The sequence below is a fragment of the Candidozyma duobushaemuli genome, assembly GCF_002926085.2.
Source record: "Candidozyma duobushaemuli strain B09383 chromosome Unknown A_B09383, whole genome shotgun sequence".
NCBI classification, from domain to species: domain Eukaryota; kingdom Fungi; phylum Ascomycota; class Pichiomycetes; order Serinales; family Metschnikowiaceae; genus Candidozyma; species Candidozyma duobushaemuli.
This window is the reverse complement of record NW_020289901.1, coordinates 934,114-961,590: the sequence shown is the minus strand read 5'-3', so window position 1 is coordinate 961,590 and position 27,477 is coordinate 934,114. Positions and strand designations below refer to the sequence as shown.

The 27,477-nt window shown below is 46.6% G+C and overlaps 11 protein-coding genes across 11 annotated transcripts; 10 read left to right on the top strand and 1 right to left on the bottom strand. All coding sequences in view use genetic code 12, as the record gives it.

The window, feature by feature from the left end:
- Positions 1-2: 2 nt before the first annotated feature.
- On the top strand, positions 3-1,542 carry CXQ87_000443 (mitochondrial 54S ribosomal protein uL30m; the record flags this gene model as incomplete). Its single annotated transcript, XM_025479021.1, has 2 exons — positions 3-265; positions 1,398-1,542. 2 exons carry the CDS (start codon positions 3-5, stop codon positions 1,540-1,542), a joined length of 408 nt encoding a protein of 135 aa, XP_025338494.1.
- A 564-nt stretch (positions 1,543-2,106) lies between these two features.
- On the top strand, positions 2,107-2,850 carry CXQ87_000442 (uncharacterized protein; the record flags this gene model as incomplete). Its single annotated transcript, XM_025479020.1, has 1 exon — positions 2,107-2,850. One exon carries the CDS (start codon positions 2,107-2,109, stop codon positions 2,848-2,850), a length of 744 nt encoding a protein of 247 aa, XP_025338493.1.
- Positions 2,851-2,871: 21 nt separating this feature from the next.
- Positions 2,872-4,826, bottom strand: CXQ87_000441 (uncharacterized protein; the record flags this gene model as incomplete). The annotated part of the gene is made up of 2 exons (XM_025479019.1): positions 2,872-2,875; positions 2,902-4,826. 2 exons carry the CDS (start codon positions 4,824-4,826, stop codon positions 2,872-2,874), a joined length of 1,929 nt encoding a protein of 642 aa, XP_025338492.1.
- A 58-nt stretch (positions 4,827-4,884) lies between these two features.
- Positions 4,885-5,571, top strand: CXQ87_000440 (uncharacterized protein; the record flags this gene model as incomplete). The annotated part of the gene is made up of 1 exon (XM_025479018.1): positions 4,885-5,571. One exon carries the CDS (start codon positions 4,885-4,887, stop codon positions 5,569-5,571), a length of 687 nt encoding a protein of 228 aa, XP_025338491.1.
- A 38-nt stretch (positions 5,572-5,609) lies between these two features.
- On the top strand, positions 5,610-5,918 carry CXQ87_000439 (uncharacterized protein; the record flags this gene model as incomplete). Its single annotated transcript, XM_025479017.1, has 1 exon — positions 5,610-5,918. The coding sequence occupies one exon, from the start codon at positions 5,610-5,612 to the stop codon at positions 5,916-5,918; it is 309 nt and encodes a 102-aa protein (XP_025338490.1).
- An 860-nt stretch (positions 5,919-6,778) lies between these two features.
- CXQ87_000438 (uncharacterized protein) lies at positions 6,779-10,120 on the top strand (the record flags this gene model as incomplete). Its single annotated transcript, XM_025479016.1, has 1 exon — positions 6,779-10,120. One exon carries the CDS (start codon positions 6,779-6,781, stop codon positions 10,118-10,120), a length of 3,342 nt encoding a protein of 1,113 aa, XP_025338489.1.
- A 472-nt stretch (positions 10,121-10,592) lies between these two features.
- On the top strand, positions 10,593-12,851 carry FLC1 (putative flavin adenine dinucleotide transporter; the record flags this gene model as incomplete). The annotated part of the gene is made up of 1 exon (XM_025479015.1): positions 10,593-12,851. One exon carries the CDS (start codon positions 10,593-10,595, stop codon positions 12,849-12,851), a length of 2,259 nt encoding a protein of 752 aa, XP_025338488.1.
- A 1,646-nt stretch (positions 12,852-14,497) lies between these two features.
- On the top strand, positions 14,498-18,013 carry BMS1 (GTPase; the record flags this gene model as incomplete). The annotated part of the gene is made up of 1 exon (XM_025479014.1): positions 14,498-18,013. One exon carries the CDS (start codon positions 14,498-14,500, stop codon positions 18,011-18,013), a length of 3,516 nt encoding a protein of 1,171 aa, XP_025338487.1.
- Positions 18,014-18,635: 622 nt separating this feature from the next.
- On the top strand, positions 18,636-19,898 carry CXQ87_000435 (uncharacterized protein; the record flags this gene model as incomplete). Its single annotated transcript, XM_025479013.1, has 1 exon — positions 18,636-19,898. The coding sequence occupies one exon, from the start codon at positions 18,636-18,638 to the stop codon at positions 19,896-19,898; it is 1,263 nt and encodes a 420-aa protein (XP_025338486.1).
- A 3,192-nt stretch (positions 19,899-23,090) lies between these two features.
- On the top strand, positions 23,091-24,308 carry INO2 (Ino2p; the record flags this gene model as incomplete). The annotated part of the gene is made up of 1 exon (XM_025479012.1): positions 23,091-24,308. One exon carries the CDS (start codon positions 23,091-23,093, stop codon positions 24,306-24,308), a length of 1,218 nt encoding a protein of 405 aa, XP_025338485.1.
- A 1,454-nt stretch (positions 24,309-25,762) lies between these two features.
- CXQ87_000433 (uncharacterized protein) lies at positions 25,763-27,390 on the top strand (the record flags this gene model as incomplete). The annotated part of the gene is made up of 2 exons (XM_025479011.1): positions 25,763-27,121; positions 27,277-27,390. The coding sequence occupies 2 exons, from the start codon at positions 25,763-25,765 to the stop codon at positions 27,388-27,390; spliced, it is 1,473 nt and encodes a 490-aa protein (XP_025338484.1).
- Between the last annotated feature and the right edge of the window lie 87 nt (positions 27,391-27,477).

Below are 27,477 nucleotides of genomic sequence, written 5' to 3'. Positions count from 1 at the left end.
CCATGTCCAAAAACTTGTTTTATCGCATAACGCAGCTAAGGTCTACGATTGGTATGCCTCCTATCACGAGGAAGAACATCAAGGCTCTTGGCTTGAGAAGAAGAAACCAAACGGTTTACCAGAAAGTCTCTGCAGCTACTGCTCATAGGCTCAGAATCGTCAAAGAGTTGGTCTCGATCGACTTGTTAGAAAAAAACCAGGTCGAAGACGCCAAGAAGTTGGATAAGCCTCAGTGGGCCAAAGGCTTCACGCAAGTGGGCAAGTTGTAAAGGGAACATTAACCAGGCTAAGGCCTCATAGGCTGGTCAGCACAGTCTGACAGCATAGCATACACTCGCAAGAGATTCTAATACTTGTAAATATACGGTTACGGAGAGAGGATTGTAGGTATATGGGGTTATAGGGAAGGGAAGATGGGTAATGATTAGAGGGGATGATACCATAAGCTTCGGTGCAGCAAGACAATGTATTTGATTGAATATGACAAAGTCAATATGAAATCAGGATTGCGGACGAGAAGATAAGAACATGGGGTCAAAAACTGTCATGTCGCTTTTCCCTCCACGGCATTCATTAGTTTTGTGGACATCTATGAGAGAGTACGTGCTAGAATTCCTTATTGATAAAGGGAGCCTTTTTGCCAGGCTTAAAGATAAATAGAAAAGTTAACCCATCTCTCCAAATTTTACTAGACATGCCTCAGTTGTTGTTTCAAGTAGACCATTTCTAATCTTCCGAGTTACTAGTACTCATCTGGAAGTCCAGAGCTGGAACAAACGACAAAATACAAACGTCTTCGGTGTAGCCTACCTACGTCTATTGATATTTGCAGCAATGTTTCAAAAAACACTACATGGTTTACCCCGAAACCCCTCTTATCTGAAGAATCAGCCTATTTTGCAGCGGCGCCTAAAACGTATTTCGCAGCCAAGCCGAAAGGTTTCAAGCGAAAGCAACACCAAACGCCGAAGCAATTTTCGAAAAAAAGGTTGGTTTTTAAAATGTTTTTTTACATAAACTTTACTTCACGGTTTTTTTGCTTTTTCCGATAACTCCTTGTTTTAAATTCACGACTGGTGATTGGAGCCATTCGATGGAATACTGCACACAACCGGCAACCTTGCCCACGCTTCCTCTTGACCGCATCTACTGCTTCTGTATTTTTTTTCCTCGTGGTATCACTTTTTTCGACAGCTGCCCTTTTCGTTGCATTCCTCTGTTTCCAACACAGGCCTTGTGTCAAGATCATCTAAAGTCTGATTATTCATCCGACGGCGATCCATATATTCAAATTTTCACCCATCCTTGAAAAACAGTCATCCAACACCCAACACACACAACACAACAATGTTTATCAGAGCATCCCAAAGAGGCAGATTAACCCAATCTATTTTCAGTTCCACCTTTGCTCTTTGCTTCCTATTGGTGGGTGCTAACCAGATCGTCCCTTGTCCTGTTGACAGCGTCCATGGTAATGAGTCTGTTGTTGACGAGAGGTTGAAGCAAGCCCAGCTCAATAAAAAGGAGAAGGAGTCCAGCTAATTCTGGATCTTCGAGCGAAGCAAAGATTTTTTGAACTTTATCCCCAAATCATCAACTGATCAGTTGTTTGACACACTGACTTCTTGCATTTCCACCAGGCTTTTGACAACCTGGCAACTACGAAAGCGCTTCTAATGCCTTGTATCATAGTGCCCACTAGAGCTTCGGCTTTATACCTATAAATATAAAGACCCCATCGGGTCCACGATTTCAGCCAATCACATCAACGCGTTACGTAGCAAATACTAATCAACGGTTTCTGCACGTGCATGGTCACATGATGTCAAATCGTCACGTGTGAGATCACGTGCCAGACTGAACTTCTAATAAAGACAGATTCCCTGTAAACGAAAAGTAACGTCCTTTTGAATCATAAGATATGCTTATGCACTTGGTCGCATGGTCAGTTTGACTGAAAGACGTCCTCGAAGCACTCCGATCGCACCCCGAATTCAATGTCAATACCGCATTGGGCTACAACATAAACATAAATAATTTGCTTGCCTAAAGCGTAATGCCTTATATAGATAAGCAGGGCCCCTGTCTGAGTTTCTTCTTTGCATCATGAGCTCGCTTGCATTGCCATACACCTTCCCTCGTGCACCTTCGGTTGATCCAGAAGCACAGTCATTCTCCAGAGATGCTCAGGTGAACAGAGATCTTGAAATAGATGTGACTTTCTCCGAAACAAAGCCCCAAGTGGTTCGTGAGCCGTACGTCAAGGACTACAAGAGTACAGACAACAGCCCAGAATCTATCATTCTTCCACAGGATAACCCATTGGACGATATCCTTGGAGCTTCCCAGCAGGCCATTGAAGCCTACATTTTGGACATGCCATACACCAAGATGTTCACACCTCCAGAGCCAAAAACTCCACCGCTCACAAAGAAAAGGTCAAGGAAAATCCTTGAAGCAATTCCTCACGGTAAGAAAGACAACCATGGTGAAGATAGGGCATCAAAGTCCAGGAAAACTCCAGTGAAGGCGAAGGGTCTGAAGAATGGGGAAGATCACGCCAAACGTAGTGGCGAAGATGTCGATACTTCAACACAGGACCCGTTAGCGTGTCACGCCGAAAACATCATGAGAATGGCCATGGATTCCACAATGATGAGTTCTTTCAACAACAGTTTCTCCTCAACATTTTCAAACTTGCATGAAGATTCGATTTTGGGCAAGAAAAATCACAACAAGGATAACAGCCTTATCGGCAGGGCTCCTGTTCTCGACAAGCAGAGAAGCACATTGGTTGAAATCAGCGCTCTGGATTTGGAGCGGGCCGTGAGTGAACCATACTTTAAGTAATGATGACGAGTCTAGTTTGTTTTATCTTCGTTCAAAATAATTTTGAGATACCCAGAGTCGCGTTTATCAATATCGTAGTATCGTTTTCTTTCAACTTTTTCTTCTTCGTTGTAAGCCGTGGGAACAGTTTGATCAGGCGAGTTTTGTGAGTTTTGTGTTGTGAATTCGGAAACCAGTAATTCGTGGAGATAAAGTTGCAATAATTCGTTATCGGGGCCTTTAGATGCAGATGCTATGAAGTCCTTGTAATGAGACGTAGTTATATCCAAAGATTTGCTTTTCATGTAACGATACATCTCAAAACCCACAAGCTTCGCAGCTGGTGACTTAGAGATTGTCCTTATAATTATATCAAACAGCTCATTATCGAGCCATTCTGATGCCATTTTGGGGTGGATTTGATGCATTGCCAGCAATGCAACAATCATGCCAGTTGCGTTTTGATACTTCATGATGTGATGAAGGACGCAGTTGATAAATATACGGAGAGTCTTGATAGTAAACCTCTCCTCCAAGATGTAGTTGACGATGCTCCTAACAAAGTCGTCTAGTATTTCCGAATTCTTGAGAATATTGCCCTGTCTCGAATTGTACACATTATTGTTCTGTATTTTACGAGGTTTGCTTTCGTCATTCTCTTCGAATTCCTGGGCCTTGTTGAAAGAAGCTCTAGCCCTGATATCTGCCGTTTTGACGTTGGAGTCAATCACATTGTACCTGACAAACCTGTAGGACATAGCATCGCAGATGTCCCTATATGATAGGACAAACTCGGCATCAAGCTTAGAAGTAAAATTGTTGATGGTAGTGAGAACATTCTGAATACTAAGGTTCTCCAGGCTAGGGGTGTCGTCCTTGTGATAACAATATGATAGTATGATATCCAAGCAGAGATCCTTGGTGAGAGCTTTTTCGCCCTTGAGCTTCTTGTGAACATAGTGCCACTCTATTAGGCTCAACGTGGAGTTTACATCACCATTTGATGCCAACGTATGAAGAATTTCCGTTAACGTCTTCTCGCTAAGGGAAGAAAGAACGCCGCTCTTGTTTTCCAATTCCTCGAGTTTATTAGAGAACATTACCTCATCTAGCGAGACATCTTCAAGCTCGAGCATGACCAAACGAGAGTAGATAAGCTTTACAAGACCGTAATGGTTTTGGGAAAGTCCTAAACTCAAGAATTCCGACCATGTATCGTAATCCAACAACGAACGGTCAGTTTCGACAACCACCTCAAGCCAACGGGTGAGCGTTTCAACATCGCCGTGTTGGCTCATGGCTAACAACATTTGCTTTATGGGGAGATGTTTCAAAACCTGGTTTGTCGAGAACTGGGCACTTGTCAAGTCAGCAAAGCCACTTTCGAAGAGCTCAACTGCTCGAGTATACTGTCCTGAATTGAGATAAGCTTCGATGAAGGTTGCGATGTAGCGTATTTCAAGAGACTTGTCTGTCACGGAGTTAGTCATGTGGTTTTCGTAGGCGATTTTGAGTTGCAATAGGTCTGTGATGTTTTTGCAACCTTTGAATATGTCTAATAGCAATGAGGCAGCAAGGTTACGATCCTCAGATGTCATCGAAAACCTTTCATTGTGTAACTCGATGTAAAGAGATACAGCTGTCGAGGTGAGGCCTCGGTTCTTCGACTGCTCGATACCTTGAAGCATCATCAAGTACATATGTGGTGTTATTTTTAGGCGATGTTCAATGCTATCACGTAAGAAGCTGGCGGTATCAAACAAGTGATCTGTTCTCTTGGCCACGGCATGAAAGAATAATGCCTCTTCAATGTCCAGACTCTCACTAGGAAGACTCTTCGTCCTCACCTTTCTCGCATAGATTTCACTGAATCGTGTAGCATCTGCGATAGCCAATTCTTTGGTGTAAGGAAAAAGATACGGTAGGGATTTTAATTTTTGATTCCCAATGGCCTTTGCTAACTGCCGTAGATACGGCCTCGGTGTGAGTTTTACCATATACCTTGTTGTACGATAGCGCGCAGAGATGAAGTATCAACACTTTGCAACCACAGGTATGATTAAACGTGGTCTCGCTACAGCTACAAAAGGTCAATTTACCGTTTTCGATCGTGCCGCCAAGCTATCACAAAGGAACAGGGCAGCTTTGCATCCTGAGATTTCCAGAAAGGCTGATTATCTCAGGGATGAGGTCTCTCTCAGGACGGTGGAGAGACTAGGGTTCATTCTCAGGGAGTTCCCCCGTGTGCTTGATTTTGGTTGCCATTCTGGTAACTTTTTGAAGAGCTTATGTAAGAAGCTGGAGGTTCCACCTGGCGGCGATCATGCTGATGTGGAAATGACTAAGCAACTCAACGAGGACAAGGTCAAGATCAAAAGCAAGATTCAAGAGTTGGTGATGTTGGACTCATCAGAAAGCATGCTCTTCAGAGATGTGAATGAAGATTACCTAAAAGAGTTTCCTGGCAAGGTCCAACGGATTGTGGCTGATGAAGAAAGCTTTGACCATGAGGTTCTCCAGCCCGAGCTGTTTGACGCAGTGATTTCAAACCTTTCTCTTCATTGGATCAATGATTTGCCACAGATTTTGAAAAATATCAATACGGTCTTGAACCCCGATGGAATGTTCATGGGCACTTTATTTGGAGGAGACACACTTTACGAGCTTCGGACATCATTGCAGCTTGCCGAGCTAGAAAGAAGAGGTGGCATGTCCCAAGAATGTCGCCCTTGGTGCATTTGAATGATGTGGGTTCTCTACTCAACCGTGCTGGCTTTTCAATGTTGACCATTGACACTGAGGACATAGTTGTTGGAGGATACCCAGATATCGTCGCCATGTGCCAGGATTTGCAGAACATGGGCGAGCAAAATAGTTTAATCTCTCGTGCAAACCATTTGCCCAAGGATGTGTTGCTTGCAGCCAATGAGATTTGCAAAAGTTTGCATGGTGAGGAAGGTCCTGATGGAAAGATTACTTTGCCCGCAACGTTCAATGTCATCAATATGATCGGTTGGAAAAAGAGTGAAACCCAACCTCAGCCTTTGGCCAGAGGCACGGGCCAAGTCAATCTCAAGGATATCTTGTAAGGTTGGTCTGAATGAGAGAAGAAGGAGGGTATTTTTCTTAGGAGTCTCAATGACAGTTATTAAGCAGGAGCCTCTCGTCTTTGAGCACTCAAAGTTGGATATACTTGAAATGGTCACACCATAATGATCAATTAAGCCTATCTCAACTCACTAGGTTCTCTATCGGGTTCGGAGTTTACCTGACGGTATATATTAGGTAAGCTTCGTTGTATTGATGGAATATCGAGTTGCAACCTACAGCTTCGATTTATGTATATAGTAAGCATCTCAAATAGGGCTTGACGAACTAACGGAGCTTTCAGAACCAAACACTGATCTCTAAAAGTACAAATGTTGTTAGTCCAACTACCGCCGCATATGGTGACAGTCACCATTTATACGATTCCAAGACACCAGAGACAAATATATAATCTTAAATTAACTCATTGATTTCAAAAAGCACTTCAAGCAGCCGAAGCAGTGGAATTTATCGGTATTGCCTGATTTTAGATTACCCATAGTACCACCCCACAGCTAGATCAGGACATCCTGATCGGGCTCACTTACTGTGGATGCTCCAGTGCACCTAGATGTGCTCCGAATTATCCAAGAAATACAGAAATCTATACAAACTGGGTATTTTGACAAAAACTTTCCTGATGTAAAATTACCTCCGTAAACATTTTCGGAACTTGTGGGGTCTGATGTGCCGTGGAAGGTTCTGGGTTACCTCGGCTCCTGCACACAATCATGCCGGGTACTTATCATATGGGGAATCGTCATATCGCGAGCATTTAGATACCCCAGGTTTCGCCTCTCTTAACACCACACCTTTTCCACACAAAGCCACCACCAAACCACCACCAAATCAAAACTTTTACATGACCAAGTTCAAAAACTCAACCACCGTCAAAGACGGCTTGGTTCTGCAGCAGGTGGTCCTCACGAATTATACCTTGGACTCCTCCTTGGTACTTCTTCCGGGAATCATCTACAATGTGAGCTTCTCACGTTTTAAGGCGGCTGCTTTGCTTTCACGTTTCCGTGACAAAGTAGATTCTGTGCCTTTGGTGAAGTCCCTTTTGTCAGAATATGATTTTGACTCTGCCGCTTCAGAGTCGTCTGCTATCACTCAGGACGCTTTTGATGGTATCCAGCACTTCTACAACATGGAGCAACAGACCAAAACCAAGGGCGTTCCAGAGGTCCACAACATCCAGCCCTCTTCAGAATTTGACTGGCTTGTTCTCGCAGTGTCCCCCAATTTGAGTAAGATCCCTAACCCCAAATCTCGCTCTGGACTGGCTGCAGACTCCTCGGAAACTGCCACTATAGTCCGTATTGTGGGTATTGTGGACGACACTACGAACGTGAAGCTCACGTTGCAGGCTCTTCAGCGTGCTACCAAGGTTCCAGGCTTCAAGCCGAAGAAACCCACGGAAGCTTTGCTCAAAGTTCACTGGAATGATAAGTTGGACAACCCTGCTAGTCATTTGCAAACGCTCAAGTCGTCAACGCACATTTTGTTTAATGCTATCGACCGCTTCGTGACGGAATACCGTCAAGCGATGCAAAACGCCGGAAAGAACCAAGATAAGAAGAGTGATTTGCTAACTTTAAACCCGTTGGCAAATGCCTTGTTCTTGCAGCTTGCTGGCTCGAAAGATTTTTCTAAGGCTTACCAAAGTTTGCAGAAGATCGTGAACAGTTTGACTACAGCGGAGAAGTCCAATCCACGCAACTTGCTGCGTATAGTAGATTTGACCGCTGCCATCATCCCGTTCCCCAATCACGAGAAGCTCAAGATGCTCGGTACCACAGAGTTGAAGGACAGAGTTGTCGAGATCAACGTCATGATCAGCAAGATGTCCGAAGTGTTCGGCGCTCTCAAGGAGAACAATAAAATGGTCAACCACTGGTTCTACAACGAGGCTTCCAACATCCAGAGGGCCAACATGGTTGCCAACCAGCTTAAGTCCATTCGTGTCGTTCTCGAGGGTCTCACACAGAAGGGTAACAGCAACAACGCAAACAATAATGCCAACCAGCGGGCCCTTGTTCGCAAGAACGGCGCCGGACCGATTTCTTCGAGAGGTAGCGCCAGTAATCCGGAGTCCGTTGGTGATGACGATGAAGGTGATGATGACGACGATATTCGGGCAATCGCTAACTTCATCAAGAATAGACTACCTGAGATCACTTCCTTGAGTGAGGATAGCAAGCGCTTAATTACCAAAGATTTCAAGAGAATCAAGTCTTCTCCTCCAGGCAACGCTGATTTCCATGTTATTAGAAACTACTTGGAGATTGTCATGGACATGCCTTGGGACAAGTTTGTTTCTAAGTTCAAGTCGAACAAAGACATCAACATTGTTGAGGCCAAGCGTCAGCTTGACGAAGATCACTACGGCTTGGACCATGTCAAGAAGAGACTTACGCAGTATCTTGTTGTCTTGAAGCTTTTGGGTATCAATGCCGACAAGGAATATGAGAGATTGGGAATCAAGGAAGCTCAACGTGAGAAAGAGTTGCAGGCCCAACGTGAAAACAGGAAGTTCACCAGAGAATCTAACAATGGCGAGGCCATCATAATTCCAAACAGCGACGAGACCAGACGCTCAAAGGAACAGGCCGACAGTCGGATCAAGAAGTCTAAAGATATGACCAGTGCTAAGAAGGAGAGGGAGGCTAAAGAGCTACTCGCTTCCAAGAATAACAGGTCTCCCATCATCATGTTGGCTGGTCCTCCTGGTGTTGGTAAGACTTCGCTCGCCAAACTGATTGCCGGCACTTTGGGAAGAAAGTTCCAAAGAGTCTCTTTGGGAGGTGTTAGAGACGAATCCGAGATTCGTGGTCATAGAAGAACCTATGTTGGTGCCATGCCTGGAACTATTGTCCAGGCGTTGCGTAAAGCCAAGTCCATGAACCCTGTCATTCTTCTTGATGAAATCGACAAGGTTGTTGGTGGAGCAAGTGGTGGTGCTAAATTTAGCGGTGACCCAGCTGCTGCCTTGCTTGAGGTACTTGATCCTGAGCAGAACAACAACTTCATGGATCACTACTTGGGCTTCCCCATCGACTTGTCACAGGTCATTTTCATCTGTACCGCTAATGAGCCTTACAACTTGTCTAGACCCTTGCTCGACAGATTGGAGATGATCGACATCGGTGCGTACGACTACAGTGAGAAACTTGTCATTGGTCAGAAGTACTTGTTGTCGAGACAAACCAAGCGTAATGGTTTCCCTGATGAGAACTTGGTTAGCATTGACGACGATGTGATGAAGAAGATTATTCTCGACTACACTAGAGAGGCTGGTGTGCGTAACCTTGAGAGACAGTTGGGTACTGTTTGTCGGTACAAAGCAGTGGAGTTTGCGGATAGTCTCAACGACAGCAAATTGCAGTACAACCCTCGTGTGGAAGAGTATGATTTGTCGAAGTACCTTGGAATGCCAATTCCTAACTTGAACAATGAGATCGTTGAAGTGCCCATTCAGCTGGCCAAATATGGTGTGGTCAACGGTTTGTCATACAACACCGACGGCTCTGGTTCTGTTCTTATTTTCGAGAGCATTGGCTTCAACAACGAGAAGGGCGGTACCTCGCTCAACATGACGGGTCGTCTTGGTGAGGTTTTGATGGAAAGTGCCAAGATTGGTATGACGTTTATCAAGAACACCTTGTACAAGGGTTTGTGGAACATCGACAATGCCAAAGAGATGCTCGAGAAGCTCAACAACCTTGAGATCCACATGCATGTGCCCAGTGGAGCCGTGCAAAAGGACGGCCCTTCTGCTGGTATCACGATGGCGCTTTCCTTCCTTTCATTGTTGCTTGAAAAGCCTGTGCCACTGAATATCGCCATGACAGGTGAAATCACGCTTAGAGGACTTGTGTTGCCTATCGGCGGTCTCAAGGAGAAGATGCTTGGCGCACATCTCACTGGTCAGATCCAGAAGATCATCGTTCCACGTGAAAACAGAAGAGATATCATCGAGGAGTACGTCCAGAAGATCAACGATTCGCTGAAGATGAACGAGCTCTTGAGGGACAACCAGGAGGTGAACTTCAAGAACAGCACTCCGGAGGACTACTTTTACGACAAATACGGCGTTCGGGTTGTGTATGCGAAGGAGTTCTGGGACGTGATCAAGCACGTCTGGGGCGAGGAGCTCTTGGTGAAAGTGGAGGAGGCGCGTATGGCCGAGTACCACTTGTGAGCAAACAAACGATTATGGAGCGGTTGCAAAACAAGCCGCGTGAGAAAAACCACACCCACGCATCAACAATGGAACAGTGCAGGCGCTTCAGTATGACAAGCTACCCTTTTCTGGGCATATAAGTACGGTTTACCCCCTGGCTAACGATATAGGACTCTTTTGCAATTAAGTGGCGAAGTCTGAGCCAAATTTAAGTTATAGTTGTTGTCTCGCGGTATTTTTGGCGACACGCACCACGGTAGAAATTTTTTGAGCCCCTTCTCGCGCTCCCTGATCGGGGCTCTGGTGATCCTCTACAAAAGCTGGATCAACTTGTCTCAAACAACACCTAAGAAAAAAAAAAGCCGAGCAAAATACGAGCCTCATTTCTGACACATTTCTTGTCTACTTGTTGATTTCGATTCCTCACATACACTCGCTTGGCATACACTGACAGCCACCTTCCCCCTTACGTTTGCTCCAGCCGTTCGTGATGAACTGGACGCTTCTATTTTTCATATTCCTTGCTCCAGCATGGGCTCGGAGAAGCCTTTCGGCGACCTCGCTCGTCACATGTATGGAAAACTCCCAGATCACTCCATCCTACTTTAAGGTGTCTTTTGATGCCGATAATCGGGCGCTTAGATATAACTTGGACTTGAACACGGATATCTCGGGCAAGGTTACAGCCCACGTCCAGGTGTTTGCTTACGGTTTCGTGGTTATTGAAAGGGATATTGACATGTGTGACATCGGCTGGAAGCAGTTTTGCCCCATGTATCCCGGTTCGATGCAGATTGAGTCTGTGGAGTACATCAACAAAGATGACGTTAACATGATCCCTGGTATCGCCTACACGGTCCCCGACATCGACGCGGTGGTCAAGGTCATCGTGATTAACCAGGACACCGGCGAGACCGTGTCTTGTTTGCAGAGTTCCTTCACTAACGGTAAGACTGTTTCTCAGGTGGGTATCAAATGGGCCACCGCAGTTATTGCCGGCTTGGGCTTGCTCATTGCCGCCGTCATGTCTACTTTTGGTAACTCGAACGCTTCTGCCCATATATCCACCAACGCTGTTTCGTTGTTCATGTACTTCCAGTCTGTTGTTGTGGTTTCGATGCAGCATGTCCAGAGAGTTCCACCTATCGCCTCGGCCTGGGCCGAGAACTTGGCATGGTCTATGGGCTTGATCCGTACTGAGTTCATGCAGAAAATCTTCAGATGGTACGTCCAGGCCACCGGTGGTAGCCCCACGGTGTACTTCAAGAATGTGGACAAGCAGATTTTGGTTCAGAGAGCTCAAGAGTTTGCTTCCAAAAAGACCGAACACGATCTTGACGTTAGAGATCTCGACTTTGCTTTGAACTCCAACAGAAACTTGCGTGTTCTTCGTGGTATCAAGAGAATCGGCTACAACTCACACATCGAGCCCACGTCGATTGTGGTCACCGGTTTCACGTTCTTTGTGCTTTGCGGCTTCCTTTTGGTTGCTGTGTTGGTATTCTTGAGATCCGGTGCCGTTCTTTTGATTCGTATGAAAGCCATGAACCCCAATAGATTTTCTCATTTGAGAAAAAATTTCTCCACGATTTTGAAGGGCTCTTTGTTGAGATATTTGTGGATTGGTTTCCCGCAATTGGTGATTTTGTCTCTTTGGGAATTCACCGTCCAAGATTCCCCTGCTGTTATCGTTATTGCTGTGCTCTTTCTCATTACAGCTATCGGCATTATTTGTTTCTCGCTTTACCAGACCTGGAGATACGGAAAACTTTCAATCCAAAGACACTCCAACCCCGCCGCTGTCTTGTATGGTGACAGCAAGATCCTCCACAAGTACGGCTTCTGCTACACGATGTTCCGTGCCCAGAAATACTGGTTTGGTACCGTTATCATAGGATACACCCTCATCAAGGGTATTTTCATTGGTTTATGTCAGGGTTCTGGTAAGGCATCCACCCTCGTGCTTTTCATCCTCGACTTGGCATTTACCATCTTTTTGTTCATCCAAAAACCTTTCTTGGACAAGAGTTCTAACATCGTCAGTTACTGTGTGGCTGTGGTGACTACAGTGAACTCATTCTTGTTCCTTTTCTTCTCTGAGCTCTTTGGCCAGCCTGCCCAGGTCTCCTCCATCATGGGCTGGATTTTCTTTATCATGAATGCTGCGTTTTCGTTGCTCTTGTTGATCATGATTCTCGTTTTGATCTGCTTCGCCATGTTGTCAAGAAACCCAGACTCCAGATTCGCCCCAGCCAAGGACGACAGAACCTCATTCTTAAGACAGTCCTCGGTCAAGAGATCTTCGAGAAACTTGCGTGGTGAAGACAAGGCTGCTAACGAATTGTTCGCGTTGGGTGCTGCTGCTCAAGACCATTCAGACGATTGGGAGAATGAGATGCACAGATTGAATGAAGTTGAAACGAGCTCCATCTCTTCCCGCAGCCACTCTCGTGACGAAAAGTTTGCATCTGTCAATGAAATCTCCAGCCCTGCTGTTGAGGTTGAAGGCGATGACGATGAACCTAAAAAGACTGCCGTTGGCAAATTCAAGGACAAGATCACCAGAAAGTTGTCCACCAAAAAAAATGACCGCAACATGCGTTTGAGCGACACGATGAAGGAGGAGGAGGACGCACACATCAACCTGGACTCCCTTACTAACATCAATCAGCATGCTCGTGCCGGGTCCGAAAGTGGATTCTCCCAGTACTCGACCAACCGCCCTACGCAAGGCAAGGATATTTTGTAACTTCGACCGACTGAATATTTTTCTTGCGGCCCTTAATTGAGAGCCGCCTCATTTTTCGCTTCACAGCGTTGTATATTAGTTTTCGGCTCTGTTCACAGCCACAAAGATTGAATCATTTTGAAATGAGACGTCGTAGAAGATGTGTTGAGTTTTGAAAGAAAGTTTGCGAACGCTGCCTCTTGTTGATGTGAATCTCCCTTTTTCGTGCCAAACCACTTCTCCAAATTGATAAATGGAGCTGTTGTAAATGAACTTATGTACTTGGCGACTTTTGACGATGCCACCAGGAATCGGTGAAGCTCGAGTTGGCTATAGTGATAATCTTCGTTTACCCTTATTCCTTTAGTCCACAGGGAGTTTTGATCAGAATTGAACCGAGGATCCAATGGTGACGCTGATTTGAGGTACGGTATGCTTTGGGATATGGATAGCGGGGAGAAATGCCATTTGAGAGAGGTTTTTGAAGCGTCTTCCGCTACAATAGGTTCTATTGGAATGGGATTGTCACACTTTTTGGGCATTGATGAAGGGTGCATCAACCACTGTTGCTTTTGTGAAAAGGTGATGTTGCATTCGTAAAGAACGCCAACAAAGGTGTAAGGGATGAAAAAAAGAGTATCGGACCTTGCAAAGTTTCTTCTTCGTCCCACCTTGTAGCATGACATACTGCCTGCTCCCTCCTCAATTGTTGCTTGAGTTCCATGGTCTTTCTGTGTTCTGAAGAGTGCACTCCCAAATTTTTTGAGTTTTGCAAAGAAAGATTTGTCTTTGGAGGTTTTGCTCATATGGGGAGAAATGCAGAACGTCTCGTTGACTCCACGGTGATCAAGAAGGGCTTTGGTGGTAAGATCAACCTTTCCCTTGTTGCAATAGGTGATCTTCAAGAAATGATCGCTTCGGAATGGCTTTACAGTTATTCGGTTTTCACGAACAAATTTGAAACCGGTAAACGGCACTAGCTCGCCATTGTCACAGATGGATGCTGACACCAATGGTAGAAGTATAATGAACCGGTAAAAGAGCATGAAGTTGAATTTGCACCCAGGTTGCGAACACCGTAAATGAGGAGCATATAGTTAAGGGTGCTTCGGAGCATTTATCCACGTCAAAATAAAATTAATGCAACACTTACCGAGGTGCTGCTTCTTTGATCATATAAATATTTGATGCCTGAAGAATTAATTGCCTGAAATCCGTAGCTCTCTACCGTGGAATAGTCAACCGAGAGAAGCATGAGCAAATATTGTGTAGGTATGCCTTTCATAATACTTACGGAGAATTCATAACAACAAAGAACTTACAATTCTTACTCAAAGAGTCAAATAGTCGTAGTTGATTGACCTTTGGTTCTTTTCGCAGCCAGCTAGAGGCCTTGTATGAGCCAAACTCCACCCCAAAATCCAGATTTCATTGCTATCATCTCAAACCTGTCAATCCATTCAACCAACCCTTCTATGATTTATGACCAAAATCGAGTCTCCAGCCCAATGAACCCGGAATCAACGGCCTTCAGAGTCCTTAAACTGTTGGTGTACGGGTGTAGATGAGTCCATCGATACCTTAATCGATCTCTCTTAAGTATGGCGCTCACGTGACCCAACCACTACATAGTCTGCGATGAGATGCCTTCAAACTTCATCTTCACCATGGAGCAGCTGAATAAACCCCACCGGGGCAGCGACGGGAAGAAAAATACAGCTAAGAAGAAGCTTCATCAAAATGGGCATAACGCCAAGGCTTTTGCCGTGGCAGCTCCCAAAAAGCTCGAAAAAATGGCCAGAAGAACTCATGATGTGAATGAAAAACGGTACCACGTCCCTATGGTGGACAGAACACCAGACGATGATCCGCCACCGGTGATCATAGCCGTGGTTGGACCTCCAGGAACAGGAAAAACGACGTTGATCAAGAGTTTGGTGAAGAAATTGACCAAATCGAGTCTTACTGAAGTCAAGGGTCCCATCACTGTGGTGAGTGGAAAACGCCGCAGACTTACGTTTATGGAGGTCAACAACGATCTTAACTCGATGGTTGATGCGGCAAAAATCGCCGATTTGGTGTTGTTGCTCGTGGACGGTAATTTCGGTCTTGAGATGGAAACCATGGAGTTTCTCAATATCGCTCAGCACCATGGTATGCCCAGAGTTTTGGGTGTCGCAACACATCTCGACTTGTTCAAGAGTCAAAGTACTCTCAGAACTTCGAAGAAACGTTTGAAGCACAGATTCTGGACAGAGGTGTACCAGGGCGCTAAGCTTTTCTACCTTTCTGGTGTGCTCAATGGTAGATACCCCGACCGAGAGATTCTCAATCTTTGTCGATTCATATCCGTCATGAAGTTTCGTCCGTTGAAGTGGCGTAACGAACATCCTTACTTGCTAGCAGACAGAGTCACCGATTTGACGCATCCACAGCTGATAGCAGAGAACCCTAAAACAGACAGAAAAGTGGCTATCTACGGCTACCTTCACGGTACACCATTGCCATCACAAAATGCACACATTCATATTGCCGGAGTTGGCGATTATCATGCCCACAGTGTGGAGAAGCTCCCTGATCCTTGTCCCACCCCATACTTCGAGCAGAAGCTTGATGAGATAGAAAGAGAAAGGGCCAAGGCTGCCGCCGAAACCGGTGAAGAGGTAGCACCCACCAGAAGAAGACGCAGAAAGAGACTTGAGGATAAGCAGAAGATCATTTATGCCCCAATGTCCGATGTGGGTGGTGTTCTAGTTGATAAGGATGCTGTGTACATCGATGTGGGAGACAAGCAGTCTTTTGTTCCTGGTGAGGAGACTGGCGAAGGTGAAAAATACGTTACCGGATTGCAAGATGTCCAGAAGACGATGCACGAGCGTTTTGCCGAGGGCCCAGGTCTCCAGTTGTTTTCGAACTCAGCTCAAGTTGAGGAAGCCGAATTCAGCGAGCTGGAAGATGAACAGGGACTTCTTCAAGAGGACAAGGGCAGAAAGGCAATGAGAAAACCTCGTTTGTACGGCAAGTCCGTGGCCGAGGACGACGAGTTCGACGATCTTGAGGACGTTGGATCCGATGTTGAAGAGGACCAGCCAAAGATGGTTGACATTGATTTTGGCGATGCTGCTAAGGATGTGGAGTACGCTGAAGACTCAGCCTTGTCCTCTGACGAAGAAAACGGGAATTATGCCTCCATGGCCAAAAAACTCAAAGGATCAGTGCAGCGTCGTTGGAACATCAATCGTCTTTTGTACTTGGACAACATCGATCCAGCTGAGGCCATCAAAAGGTGGAAGCAGGAGGTCGTTCAGGAAGACGACGAAGAGTCTGATATTGAGGAGGACGACGAGGACTTTTTCAAGAAGAGAGACAGCAAGACCCAGTCGGAGGACTTGGACACTTTCATTCCCAGCTATCCTTCTGTGGACGAGCTCAAAGCAAAGTTCGATGCATCAACGATTGAGGACAGTGATGAAGAATACGAAAATGGCTACCGTATGTTGAAGGACCGTTTGTTGGCCGCACCTAAACTCAATGATGAAGAGAAGAAGGAAGATGATGATGATGATGGCGATGATGACGAAGAAGTATATGGTGATTTCGAAGATCTTGAAGGCGAAGATGGCGGTGACGGAGAGGACATGGGCGATGACAATGACGATGAAGACGGTGATGAGGATGGCGACGATTTTGCTGATTTCGAGGCTGAGGAACAGAAAGATGAGGATCCCGAAGAAGACGAGAACATGACGGTTGAAGAGAAGAGAGAGCTCAACGCAGCCAAAAAGGCAAAACTCAAATTGCAATTTGAAGACGAAGAAGACAGAGAGTTTGGTGCTGACGATCCAGAAGGCGATACTGAGGCCGACACCTGGTACGAATTTCAGAAGAACAAGATGGCCAAGCAGTTGGAGATCAACAAGGCTGAGTATGAGGAGATGGACCAGGAGACGAGAACCAAGATCGAGGGTTATCGTGCTGGTTCCTACGTCAAGATTGTTTTTGATAACCTTCCATGCGAGTTCGTTGAAAACCTTGATCCAGAGTATCCCATCGTCTTGGGTGGTCTTTTGGCCACGGAGTCCCGTTTTGGTATCATGAACGTCAGAATCAGAAGACACAGATGGCACAAGAAGATTCTCAAGTCGCAAGATCCTTTGATTCTTTCCCTAGGATGGAGACGTTTCCAGACCATCCCGATATACACCACCACAGACTCGAGAACGAGAAACAGAATGTTGAAGTACACTCCTGAGCATGCTTACTGTTTTGCCTCGTTCTATGGACCTCTTGTGGCTCCTAACACTACTTTCGTTGGATTCAACTTGGTGGATCAGTCCTCCACAACCGGGTCTTTCAGAGTTGCAGCCACTGGTGTCGTCGAGGATCTCAACTCCTCGGTGGAGATTGTGAAGAAGCTCAAGCTTGTTGGTCATCCATATAAGATTTTCAGAAACACTGCCTTCGTGAAAGATATGTTCTCGAATTCGTTAGAAGTCGCCAAGTTCGAAGGTGCAGCGATTAGAACTGTTTCAGGAATCAGAGGTGAAATCAAAAGAGCGCTTTCCAAACCAGACGGTTATTTCCGTGCCACTTTTGAAGACAAGGTCTTGATGTCTGACACAATCTTCCTCAAGACATGGTACCCTGTGAAGGTCAAGAAGTTCTACAACCCTGTCACTTCACTTCTATCCAGCAAACACAACGACTGGAAGGGTATGAGACTCACGGGTGCCGTGAGAGCTGAGAACGGCATTGCCACGCCATTGGAGAAGGACAGTTCCTACAAGAAGATTGAGCGTGAAGAAAGAAAGTTCAACAAGCTCAAGGTGCCCAAGCTGATCAAGAAGGATCTCCCATTCAAGAGTCAGATCCGTGAGGCCAGGCCACAGCTGAAGCAAACCTACATGGCCAAGAGAGCCGTGGTGATGGACGGCGATGAGAAGAAAATGAGAGATCTCGTCAACAAGATCAACACCCTCAAGAGGGACAAGGATGTCAAGCGTAAGGCTAAGAAGAGCGAGAAGTTCCTGGAGAAACTCAAGGAGATTGCCAAGAAGGAGGAAGGCAAAAAGGAGAAGGAGCGGGAGAGAAAGAAGGAGTACTTTGCCAAGCAGGGCAAGAAGAGGCAGTTGGACTCCAGTGAGGGCGCCTCTGCAGCTTTTGGCGGCAAGAGAAGACGCTAGCAGCATAGATAGCATAATGTACCATAGTCAAGAAGGAATCTGTAGATCGGAGAATGGAACTAGTGGTTCACATCCAAGGCTAGTGCCCATTACCAGGGGGTTGAACCATCGGTACTTGATTCAAATCGTTACTCAATACTTAGAGAGCTAAAATTCGACGAATCAGTAATCATCACAGATTTACTTCGTGTAAGAATAGAATTACACTGTCAGCACCAGCGCTTTCTCGCATTATACAGCAAGAGTTGAAACACTTCTAGCACAGCAGAAACCCATCTTTCTTATTCGCGGCTCAAACACTTAACTGTCCCTTCCTGATCTAATTCAGCCAGATTCATGCAAAATTCACCTCTTGAAAGTTTAAAACACCGTGTCGTGGAATATACACCATTTCGCAGCCGTTAGCAACCCTGCTTACTTAGCCCCACTCATGCATACACCCAGCAAAAGCCAATACTAAGGCTCATTTTCAAAGTTTGACAGCACGCCAACCGAAACAAAGCTGCTCCTTTCCCAAACTTCCAAAAAACAACGCCCTCTTCACCTGCTTCATCAAAACCTGTTGTACCCCAGATTCGCGCAGTCACCTACACCATCACCAACTCAGCTTAGCTTGCAAGCCATGGCGTACACAAACCAGTACATCCTGGATATCCCGCTAAAGCGGCCGCAAGAGACGTTTGTGGACGACCCGGAGCTGTACGGTGAGGTACTGAGCCAAGAGCTTGAGTTTGATCTAGAACATGGCGTGAAGGATATCAATAGGCTTCATGTCTTCCACGCCATTGCCGTTTTGCACGGCGTTTTGGTTGATTTAATCGCGCTTCAGAAGGACGAGACCGCTTTCAGAGAGTTCCGTGCGGCGCAGTTGGCCAAGTACGGCTTGAACATGGAAGCTTTGGAGCATGAGGAGGGACCAGCTGGTTTCCACGATGATGACCTCCCGAAACCCGTCTCTCTATCTGAAGACGACAACAGGACGAAGTCGTCTGGGCTACAGGGCAACTTTGATGACTTAGGGGCACCGGGAAGTTCCAGAAATGATGACAGACAGAATCCAGAGATATCCATATCCAACGATAGAAGCTTTGAAAGCGTGAATGATACACTCAACGGTGCTGATTCGAACTCATCAACAGATCTAGGTACTCAGCCTCGAAAACCCCGGTTTTCCAGCTTGGAGGCAGCCTTAGCTGGCGTCTCTGGTATCTCCGATGACCTTACTGAAAATCCTAACCTAGACGATCCCCATAGTGCTTTGGCGAGCCCGAATACCGAGATAAAGGAGCCGGAATTCATATCCACAGAGCTGTTGGTACAAACAACGTCTCTCGAAAAGGTACCCAACCCCATCACCGCACATTCTTCTAGTCGTCTTAGAAAAGAGGTTCTCTTCCACAACGCCCCGAAAACGAAAGCCCAGGCTGAGCACCTCGTCCGATGTTTTGGGCTAGCAAAACCGCCGCCCATCTCCATCGAGGAGTTCCTTCTACGCATCAACAAGTATTCGCCCTCGGTATCTGTCTCTGTCTACATCCACAGCGCCTACTTGCTCTTCAAGCTTGCCGTTTTGCTTGATGTGGTGACCTTTACTGAACTCAACGTCTACAGATTTATTTTGGCCCTGATCCGGTCGCTGACGAAGAAATGTGAAGATGTCCACCAAAAGCAGAAGAGCTTCGCCATGGTGGGAGGCATGGCGCTCAAAGATTTGGGCAAGATCGAGGTCAGCTTTCTCTACCTTTGTAATTTCAAATTGGTCGTGAGCGAGTTCATCTTGAACGATTTTTTGAAGAACAATTTCGTTGATCTTCGTCGCTTTTGTCGTGAGAGGTTGTCAGGAAAAGGAGACCAAAATATGGACGAGGCAGAGGGAGAGGCCTAGAAAGTTGAACCAAAACGCGAGTCAAACCATTCTATCCACAAACAAAATAACGTTTTTGGGGCTGAGGCTAGCGGAGCTACACCCGATAGGCCTTTTGGTGTGGTATCCCCCACTTGCTAGCGTCACGACAAGAAAAAGACTTGTAACCTTGCTTCTCTGAGGGGCTCCAAAACCACGTCTTGTGGGGCCGAGACTAATGGTTTGCTTAAGAGCCCGCACGAGGACCTCGTTGGAGATGCTAAACAAAGAGAGGTTTCCGGTGGGGGCTCCAAACCAAGTGTTTAGATCTACAAGACTGCAGTTGCACTTGGCAACATTCAGCCTCGATAAGACAATACAGTTCAGACAATCGCACTTGTTTGTCTAATTCCTCTGCGGCGTCAAAGGGGTTTAGTGGGCGTACCGAGGATGACATTAAAACGAACAATGCAACGTTCCGGCAACTCAGTTCTCACCATCTGAGCATTCTTGGCTTGGAGGTGACTACAAATCAACGATTCAAGAAAAGTGAGAGGAGACTAGAGCTAACCAGTTGCGCTGGAATGAGTATATTCGGGAAAGGCGGCCAACCTTCAAAAGCGGGCCGGCCGATTACTGTAAGTATGTTTGTGGTTCAGTGCTTGTTACGTCGTGGCGTCTTAACAGCTGGCGTTAATGCCATTGTCGACGCTGTATAGCCGCTTTGGGAAACTCCGTTTAGTGCTGGTCCATGCTTGCCACGATTGGAGTTAGGGGGATCATTTAAGAGGAGATAATCGTATCTGCGTTTGTGTCCGGCTGAAGCGTTGAACAATTCAAATTGCAGCTAATATGGTTCGACTTCCAGGCTTAGGGGGACCACGAAGCGGGAGGTCACGCCAACGTTTGTGGAAGCACGATTCGGACCCCGACTACGTCAAGTGGGAAGCATTGCATGGATGGACTGGATTTTTGCAGCCTCTGCCCACTTGCTCTCTCCTAACATATTTTCTCCACAGATTGCATCGGACCCCACAGATGATGGGCTTATCGAAGAATGCGGCCCCATCACCCTACGATGAAGGTTCATTCCATCACGAAAGCAGAACTCCGCCATTCCACCGATTACGTTCTCCTGCCGTTTTCGATTAAAATGCTGCCCTTTGATACTCTTTACTGGCTGTTGAGATCAGGCTTAAACCTCATCTCCTCGTGGCTTGCCCATTCCATAATTGGGAAATGTGCTGGCCGCCTCTGCTGGAAGATACACGTTAAGCTTCCCCAGACGTGTGGTGACCGTGTTTTGTTTCTTTTGACTTCTCCTCAGCAACCATCGTTCACCACCTTGCCGGTCGTTTCCCATCAAGCAGTCCTTGCCCACAACACCTAACTCAAGAAATCTACAAGAAAAATTCTAGAAACTTATAGAGCGATGATTTACCCAATCCTTCACCATCAATAGTCAATCTAAACTCATCGAAGCCTCGTTCAAAGCTAAAGCGTGTTTCAAACTTTCCACGCCAGCATAGCGAAAAATGAAAAGGATGATCCAGTTATCCGGCACCCTGACCTTACCCCGAACGATGCTCCCCTTCTAGAAACTCCTCATTGGACCCTGCTTGCTCTTCTCTTCTGTCATTACACTGGTTTCTCCGCACTTCGTTTCTCTGACCGTTGGGGAACGGCTGCAAAACGGAGAATGTAGAAATTTAAGCAGTCAAAAATAAAAAAAAAGAAATCAAAGATTCTCCGTGCCCTGCTGCACCCCGAAGCAGCCCGGACAGGAAACGATTCCCCGATAAAAATTCTCTAGTACAGTCCGTAACGGTTATGTGACCAGTCTGAGGGAAACTCAACAAAAGCCTTCTTCCACTTGGACCAGTAAGCCGGCTTGAATCAAAACGGTACTGCGATGTATGCAGGCTATCCACTAGTCCGAACCCACCAGCCTCCCCCACCCAGTCATTGCCTCCGCCATGACTGGCTGCAAAGCTGAGAGCCCCGGATGACACCAATCAAGTCTATGTACCGGGCTGGCCCCCGACTCTTGCATGGATTGCGCTTGTATCGCCCCTGCGTGACCTGCACACACGGCATCGTCCTGCATTGTCTTGATCGGGACCTCGCACTTGTTCAATGCTTTTGCCCACAACCAGTAATCGCTCTGCGAAAAAGCTCCGCCTCGTGCAGAATCCGCCGCTGCGTCCCACCGCGGGGGTTACTACTGCACACGGATGCAAATTGTTCTGGGTCGCCGGTTATACCTGACAACAATCGATCCACCTCGCCAACCTTAAGCGCCTATTGTTCTTTCAATGGCCGTTGACGAGAGCTCGTCAAAAAGGTTTTGGTACAAGATTTTAAGATGATCTTCTTATACGAAAACCAAATGTTGTGATTCAAAAAGCCAAATGCTCAGCCTCAACGGCTACATTTGCCGAGCGCAAAATATTGGGTACTTGACGGCTAATCTTTACCAGGCACCGGTACCGGCGGACAGGGTGTTCACGCAACTTTCGGGACTTAGTATGTAAACTGGCTGTAGGCGATCGGAGCGGAAGGCCGGAGTTGCTTCAAAATGCGGAATTAACCTGCAAGCTGTCCTCGAGTGGGGTCTGTCCGACAGTGCAGCTACGAGACGGTGCTGCAGATAAGACGCACGGACCGGATACTAGATTCGAATCACCCATTCGATGCTAACGAGTGTCCGCGAAAAATGCCCGCATTGTGCAGGTATACCCGCAACTTGCGTCGAGACCTAAAAAGTCCCCCCCCCCGTCACGCCTCAACCCCACAAATTCGCAAACGGGCTAGCATTATACCCGTCTCCAAACTGTATCGTCCTGAAGCAATCGACGCCGGTTAAAGACTGGTTGTAAGGGGTTGAGGGGCTCTAAAGGACGTCCCGGACTGTCGTCACACCTGCACAGGTGAAGCCCCCTAGTCCCCACACTATCTCCCAAATGGCGCATCGCATATACAGGACTGGCCCGCCAGGTGCGCCCCTCCAGAACTCATTTCTTCTCTCGCTTGTCAATCTCCGTTTCCCGCCTACACGTCCAGACCCCAGATATAAATATGCCCCAGATTCCCTGTGATTTCTCCCAACCGCCTTTTTCACCTACCAACGTCAACCCATTTTCCCAAAACCTAAACACCAGCACCAAAGGACCAATCACTTTTCCGGGAGCTCCCGTACTGAAAAAGTTGAAAAATAACCAAAACAAGAATACCATGTCTTTCACCTCAACCGCCACTGGTGTTGCCCCCACCAGCCTAAACCTCAATATGTTTGAGAAGATTGATGAGAAGAAACCAAAGTCTCCCTCTGTTCTCACAGACGATGAGGATATCTTCTCCTTGGACATGGTCACTATGGACATGGAATTTGACCAGGCCTACCTGATGTACACCCAGATGCAGCAGAAACATGCCCTTTCAGGTGTGGAACAGCTCCAGAGAGCCAAGCAGAGCCAGGAGCAGCATCACCAGCAACATCATCATCATCATCAACAACAACCACAACAGCAGCAGCAACTGACTCATGAGAACCAGCACAACCAGCACAACCAGCACAATCAGCAACAAGTGTATGGATTCTACCCTGAGCTCAACGACTACGACAGCGTTCCAGGTCTCCCGCTTCTCCTGCCACCAAGCGAATCGAAAGGTCTCTTTGACGGGCAGAAGACTGCCAACCCCTTGACCAAGGAAGACAACATGGACCACTTCTTCCTCAACACTGAGCTGAATGCGTTGGAAAAGTTCTTGGACAACTTGGCCCTGTCTTCAGGTAACCCCTTGGAGCTATACAACAACCACCAGGCTCCTCCCCTGCCTTCCTTGTACAATCAGCCCATGCACACGATGGACCCGCTCAGGAAGCCTGAAACCCGTGATGTTCCCGACTTTGTCAAGAAGGAAATCACTGACGCTTTTAGACACCCACCTGTGCAGAGCTTGAAGAGCTTTGGTTCTGAGCAGTCCCAGTCCCAGTCCCAGTCCCAGTCCCAGTCCCAGTCCCAGTTGCCTACGCCGCTTGACTCGAGACAGCTGCTGGCTCTGGAGAAGCGTACGCTGACTCAGCTGGAGCTCGATTCTCCACCATGGCTGCCATCTAGCAAGAAGAGAAGAAAGAGCTCGACCAGACCGCTCCTCACTTTGGAGCAGAAGAGATTGAACCACTCCCACTCGGAGCAGAAGAGACGTCTCTTGTGCAAGCAGGCTTACGAGAGATGTCTTCGCTTGATCACCAACGTTGACGACTACAAGAATGACTTGGTTTCTGCATCTGCCGTGACCCTGCTGAAGAAGAAGAGCAAAAGAAAGCAGATCAACAAGGACGGCTTGCCCAACTTGTCGAAGCACACGGCGTTGTTGAAGGTGAGTGGCGAGATCATGAAGATCAGTGGCAAGAACGAAGAGTTGAGAAAACTCTTAGCACAGTATTGAACACGCCCATCGTCCTCAGCATTCATTTCTCGCATACCTAAAGATTAACTGACCCTCATTCAACCAAAATAGCCTCAGCGGCACCGAGCTGCCGTCATTTCCAGGCCCCTATGGAGCCTCGGACTCCGTTTCACTTCTTGCCTGTTTATTATATTTATTTATTATACCTCTGGTAATGTACGAAGCTACGAAACACGCATGTAACCATTGTACGCCTGCAACTAAAATCAATGGATCGATTTCAATGGTGGACCCTTGCTATGAGGTCACCAAGGCGACAGACCCCAGGCATAACCCGTTTGGCAGAATGGGACGTCAGTTGCAGATAAGGCATCCAGCTTCTAGATAGATCGGTACTTTTGGTCATTCAGCAAATAAGGAGAATTCGACATTTCAACTTCCCCACAAAAGTGGTGAAATCGAGAAATAGGTTGCCTCGCATAAGGCGAAGATTCGTAGTGGGGCTATTTGATCTCGCCCAAAAGCTGAAATATATGATCTTCACCCCATATATCGTAAGTAAAGTTTTCGTAAGCTTTTTTTTTTTTTTTGTCCCGTGGTCAGAGATATGGCAAGTGTCGATGGCTTGAGTTGCTGGTCTAGTTGATTGTTTGATTTGGCTAAGTGATCCAACAAGTAACTTGCTCCTTCTGCCCAAAAGGCCTTTATAACATATTTTACTTGAATTCTTGATATTTTTCAACAAGCCTGGGTTTTCAATAAAATGCATTATACTGGCTCACGAAGATCATAGCGTTGATAACCGTTATCTTCTGTCTGTTCATGAGTAATGATCTGGAGCAAAACTCCAAGCCAGGAGAAGGCTAGATTCTGACGAATTTCTGCAATTTTAAAAAATCAAATGAGACCGTCGTCTTAATAATAGCTTCCTCGAGATGAGAGACACCAGTTGAAGTGACTTTAGATCCCAATAGACTTTGCTAACCAAAAAAAAAAGAACACACTAATCAGTCCAAGGATCTTACGATAGCCATCAATGGACAACTTAATCACATTTCGACGACAGTCCGAATCTACGCGGGTTGCATCACCTTATCAGTCGATTAACCTCTTGCTTCTATATCTTTCCAGTATCGACAATACCATGAAACCTACACTCGCCAGACACCATAGCTATCAGAACACGTGGCTCAGAGTGAAAAGTAACAAGCATGAACAGAAATAACATTTCAGTCAATCCTCAGGAGTTTGACCTGACTCGTCTTTGTCATGGTTTCGCAGCCAATGAATACCAACATGGCATACCCACAAGGCTACCTCAACAACCGATTTTTAACCTCTCCGAATCCACCTATCTCTAATCAAGTTTCATCTATGACTTCTCTCCAAACCTCTCCTCTTTTTTAAAAATTCACAACGCTTCATCTTCTACCGGTTCAAGAAACACCTTTTTCGCGCATCAACACTCACCTACAACCACCTTCTTTTCGATAATGCCCTTCAAACCCGGCCGTCCGGGCCGTCCGCCAATTGCTCCAGCCGATCACCCGGCCCATAGCCTCAAGCTTGGTGCTGGTGAAAAAGCCGCTGCGCTAGCCAAACTCACTCCTGTGAAAATGCCCAATGAAACTATCGTGGAAGACCTCCAGAAGTCATATCCAGACGACAAACGCTGGCGAAAATTCAGGGCTGATCCAGACTACATTTTCGTCATGCAGTGGATTCTGCAGTGCCGTGGATACGTGAAGTTGGCGCTGGAACACTTTGACACGGATACATTTGAAATGGACTTGTTTGGCCAGGTGCCTGACGATGAAGAGACGCTCTTGCTGAGTCGTCTTCGCGTATCGTTACTTCTGAAAATACACGGCAAAAAGGCTCTGCTTGCCCAATTCGAGCCATTGTTCAGAGTGTATTTTGGCAGCGATACACCTCTCAAGGGCCCCAAGAACAACGACGACTTTGCTGCACCGGGCTTGCCCAAGTTTGACGACTTATTTATCGACGAGAAGTTCAACATCTTGGCTCTTCTTATGGCCGAAGTCTCCTTGTATCCGGATTTCAGGGACTTCATTGACAAAAACAAGCTCCCGCCAATGCTTCTAAGACCCGAGTCTCTCTGGAGGGAAGCTAAGGGTGCCGTTGTTGAGGAATTCATTGTTGTGTTTGATGGCACAGCAGGTTACAAAAGAACCACCAAAGCAAAAGAGCTTCTGGTGCCTAAGAAACGCGATCAAGCACCAACAGACCCAGACAGCGAGCTAGGGCCCAAACCTTTTGACATGACAGTCACATATGAGCCTATCTTCCGAGATATCTACCAACTTGATGCTGTTGTGGCTGAGCTACTGACCAAGAAGACGAAGAAAAATAGAACAATTCTTGATGTGCTCAAACACCCAGAATTTGTGGAGAATATGTTTTCTGTGGAGACGAAAAAACGGAGAATAATACATCATCGTCGTAAGGAGACTGAGATGGCCCGCCTTTTGGCCACTAGAAAGAGATCTCTGAGACTCGAAGCTAAGGAGAAGATCAAGGCGATCGAGGAACAAGAGCGTAAGACTCAAGAGCTTGAAGATCTCCACTACGCTGTCATGCGGCGCTCTTCCCGCAACACAAGGCTGACACCGTCTAATATGGACTATTCGGGTGGAGTCACAAGAGAAGAGCGGTTACGTAAAAGGCTCGAGAGCACACCAGAAATATCTGAATCATCAACAGAGCCCACCGAGATCACAGAGATAAAGGATGAAGACTCCATGGATGTTGATGCCGCTGAACAACCAAAGGCTGAAACACTAGAAGCAAAAGAAGATTACAAACCTTCCCCAATAGAAGCTTCAAGAGAGGTCACAGCTGAAAACAGCTTTCATAACCTTCAAGGCAATCATTCTAACCCGCAACCCATACATTCTAGCGATTCACAAGCCCCAGTTCCAGCATCTTTTCCTTCACACATATCCATTCCTGAGAATTTGCCTCTGCCACAATTTGCGGGATCCAGGGAGAATTCAGAGGGTCCAGCCAGGCCCGCTCCAACCCCAGGGAACTGGCTGCGGTGCTTACACCCTCCAATGGAATCTCTCAGCTGGAGAATCCTCAAACCTTTCAGTCATAGATCAATCAGCGGCATAGTTCATTGTCTTCCAATGAACGTCGTGTTTACTATAGAGAACGCCGTGTATAGTTATTGGCGATGATCCAT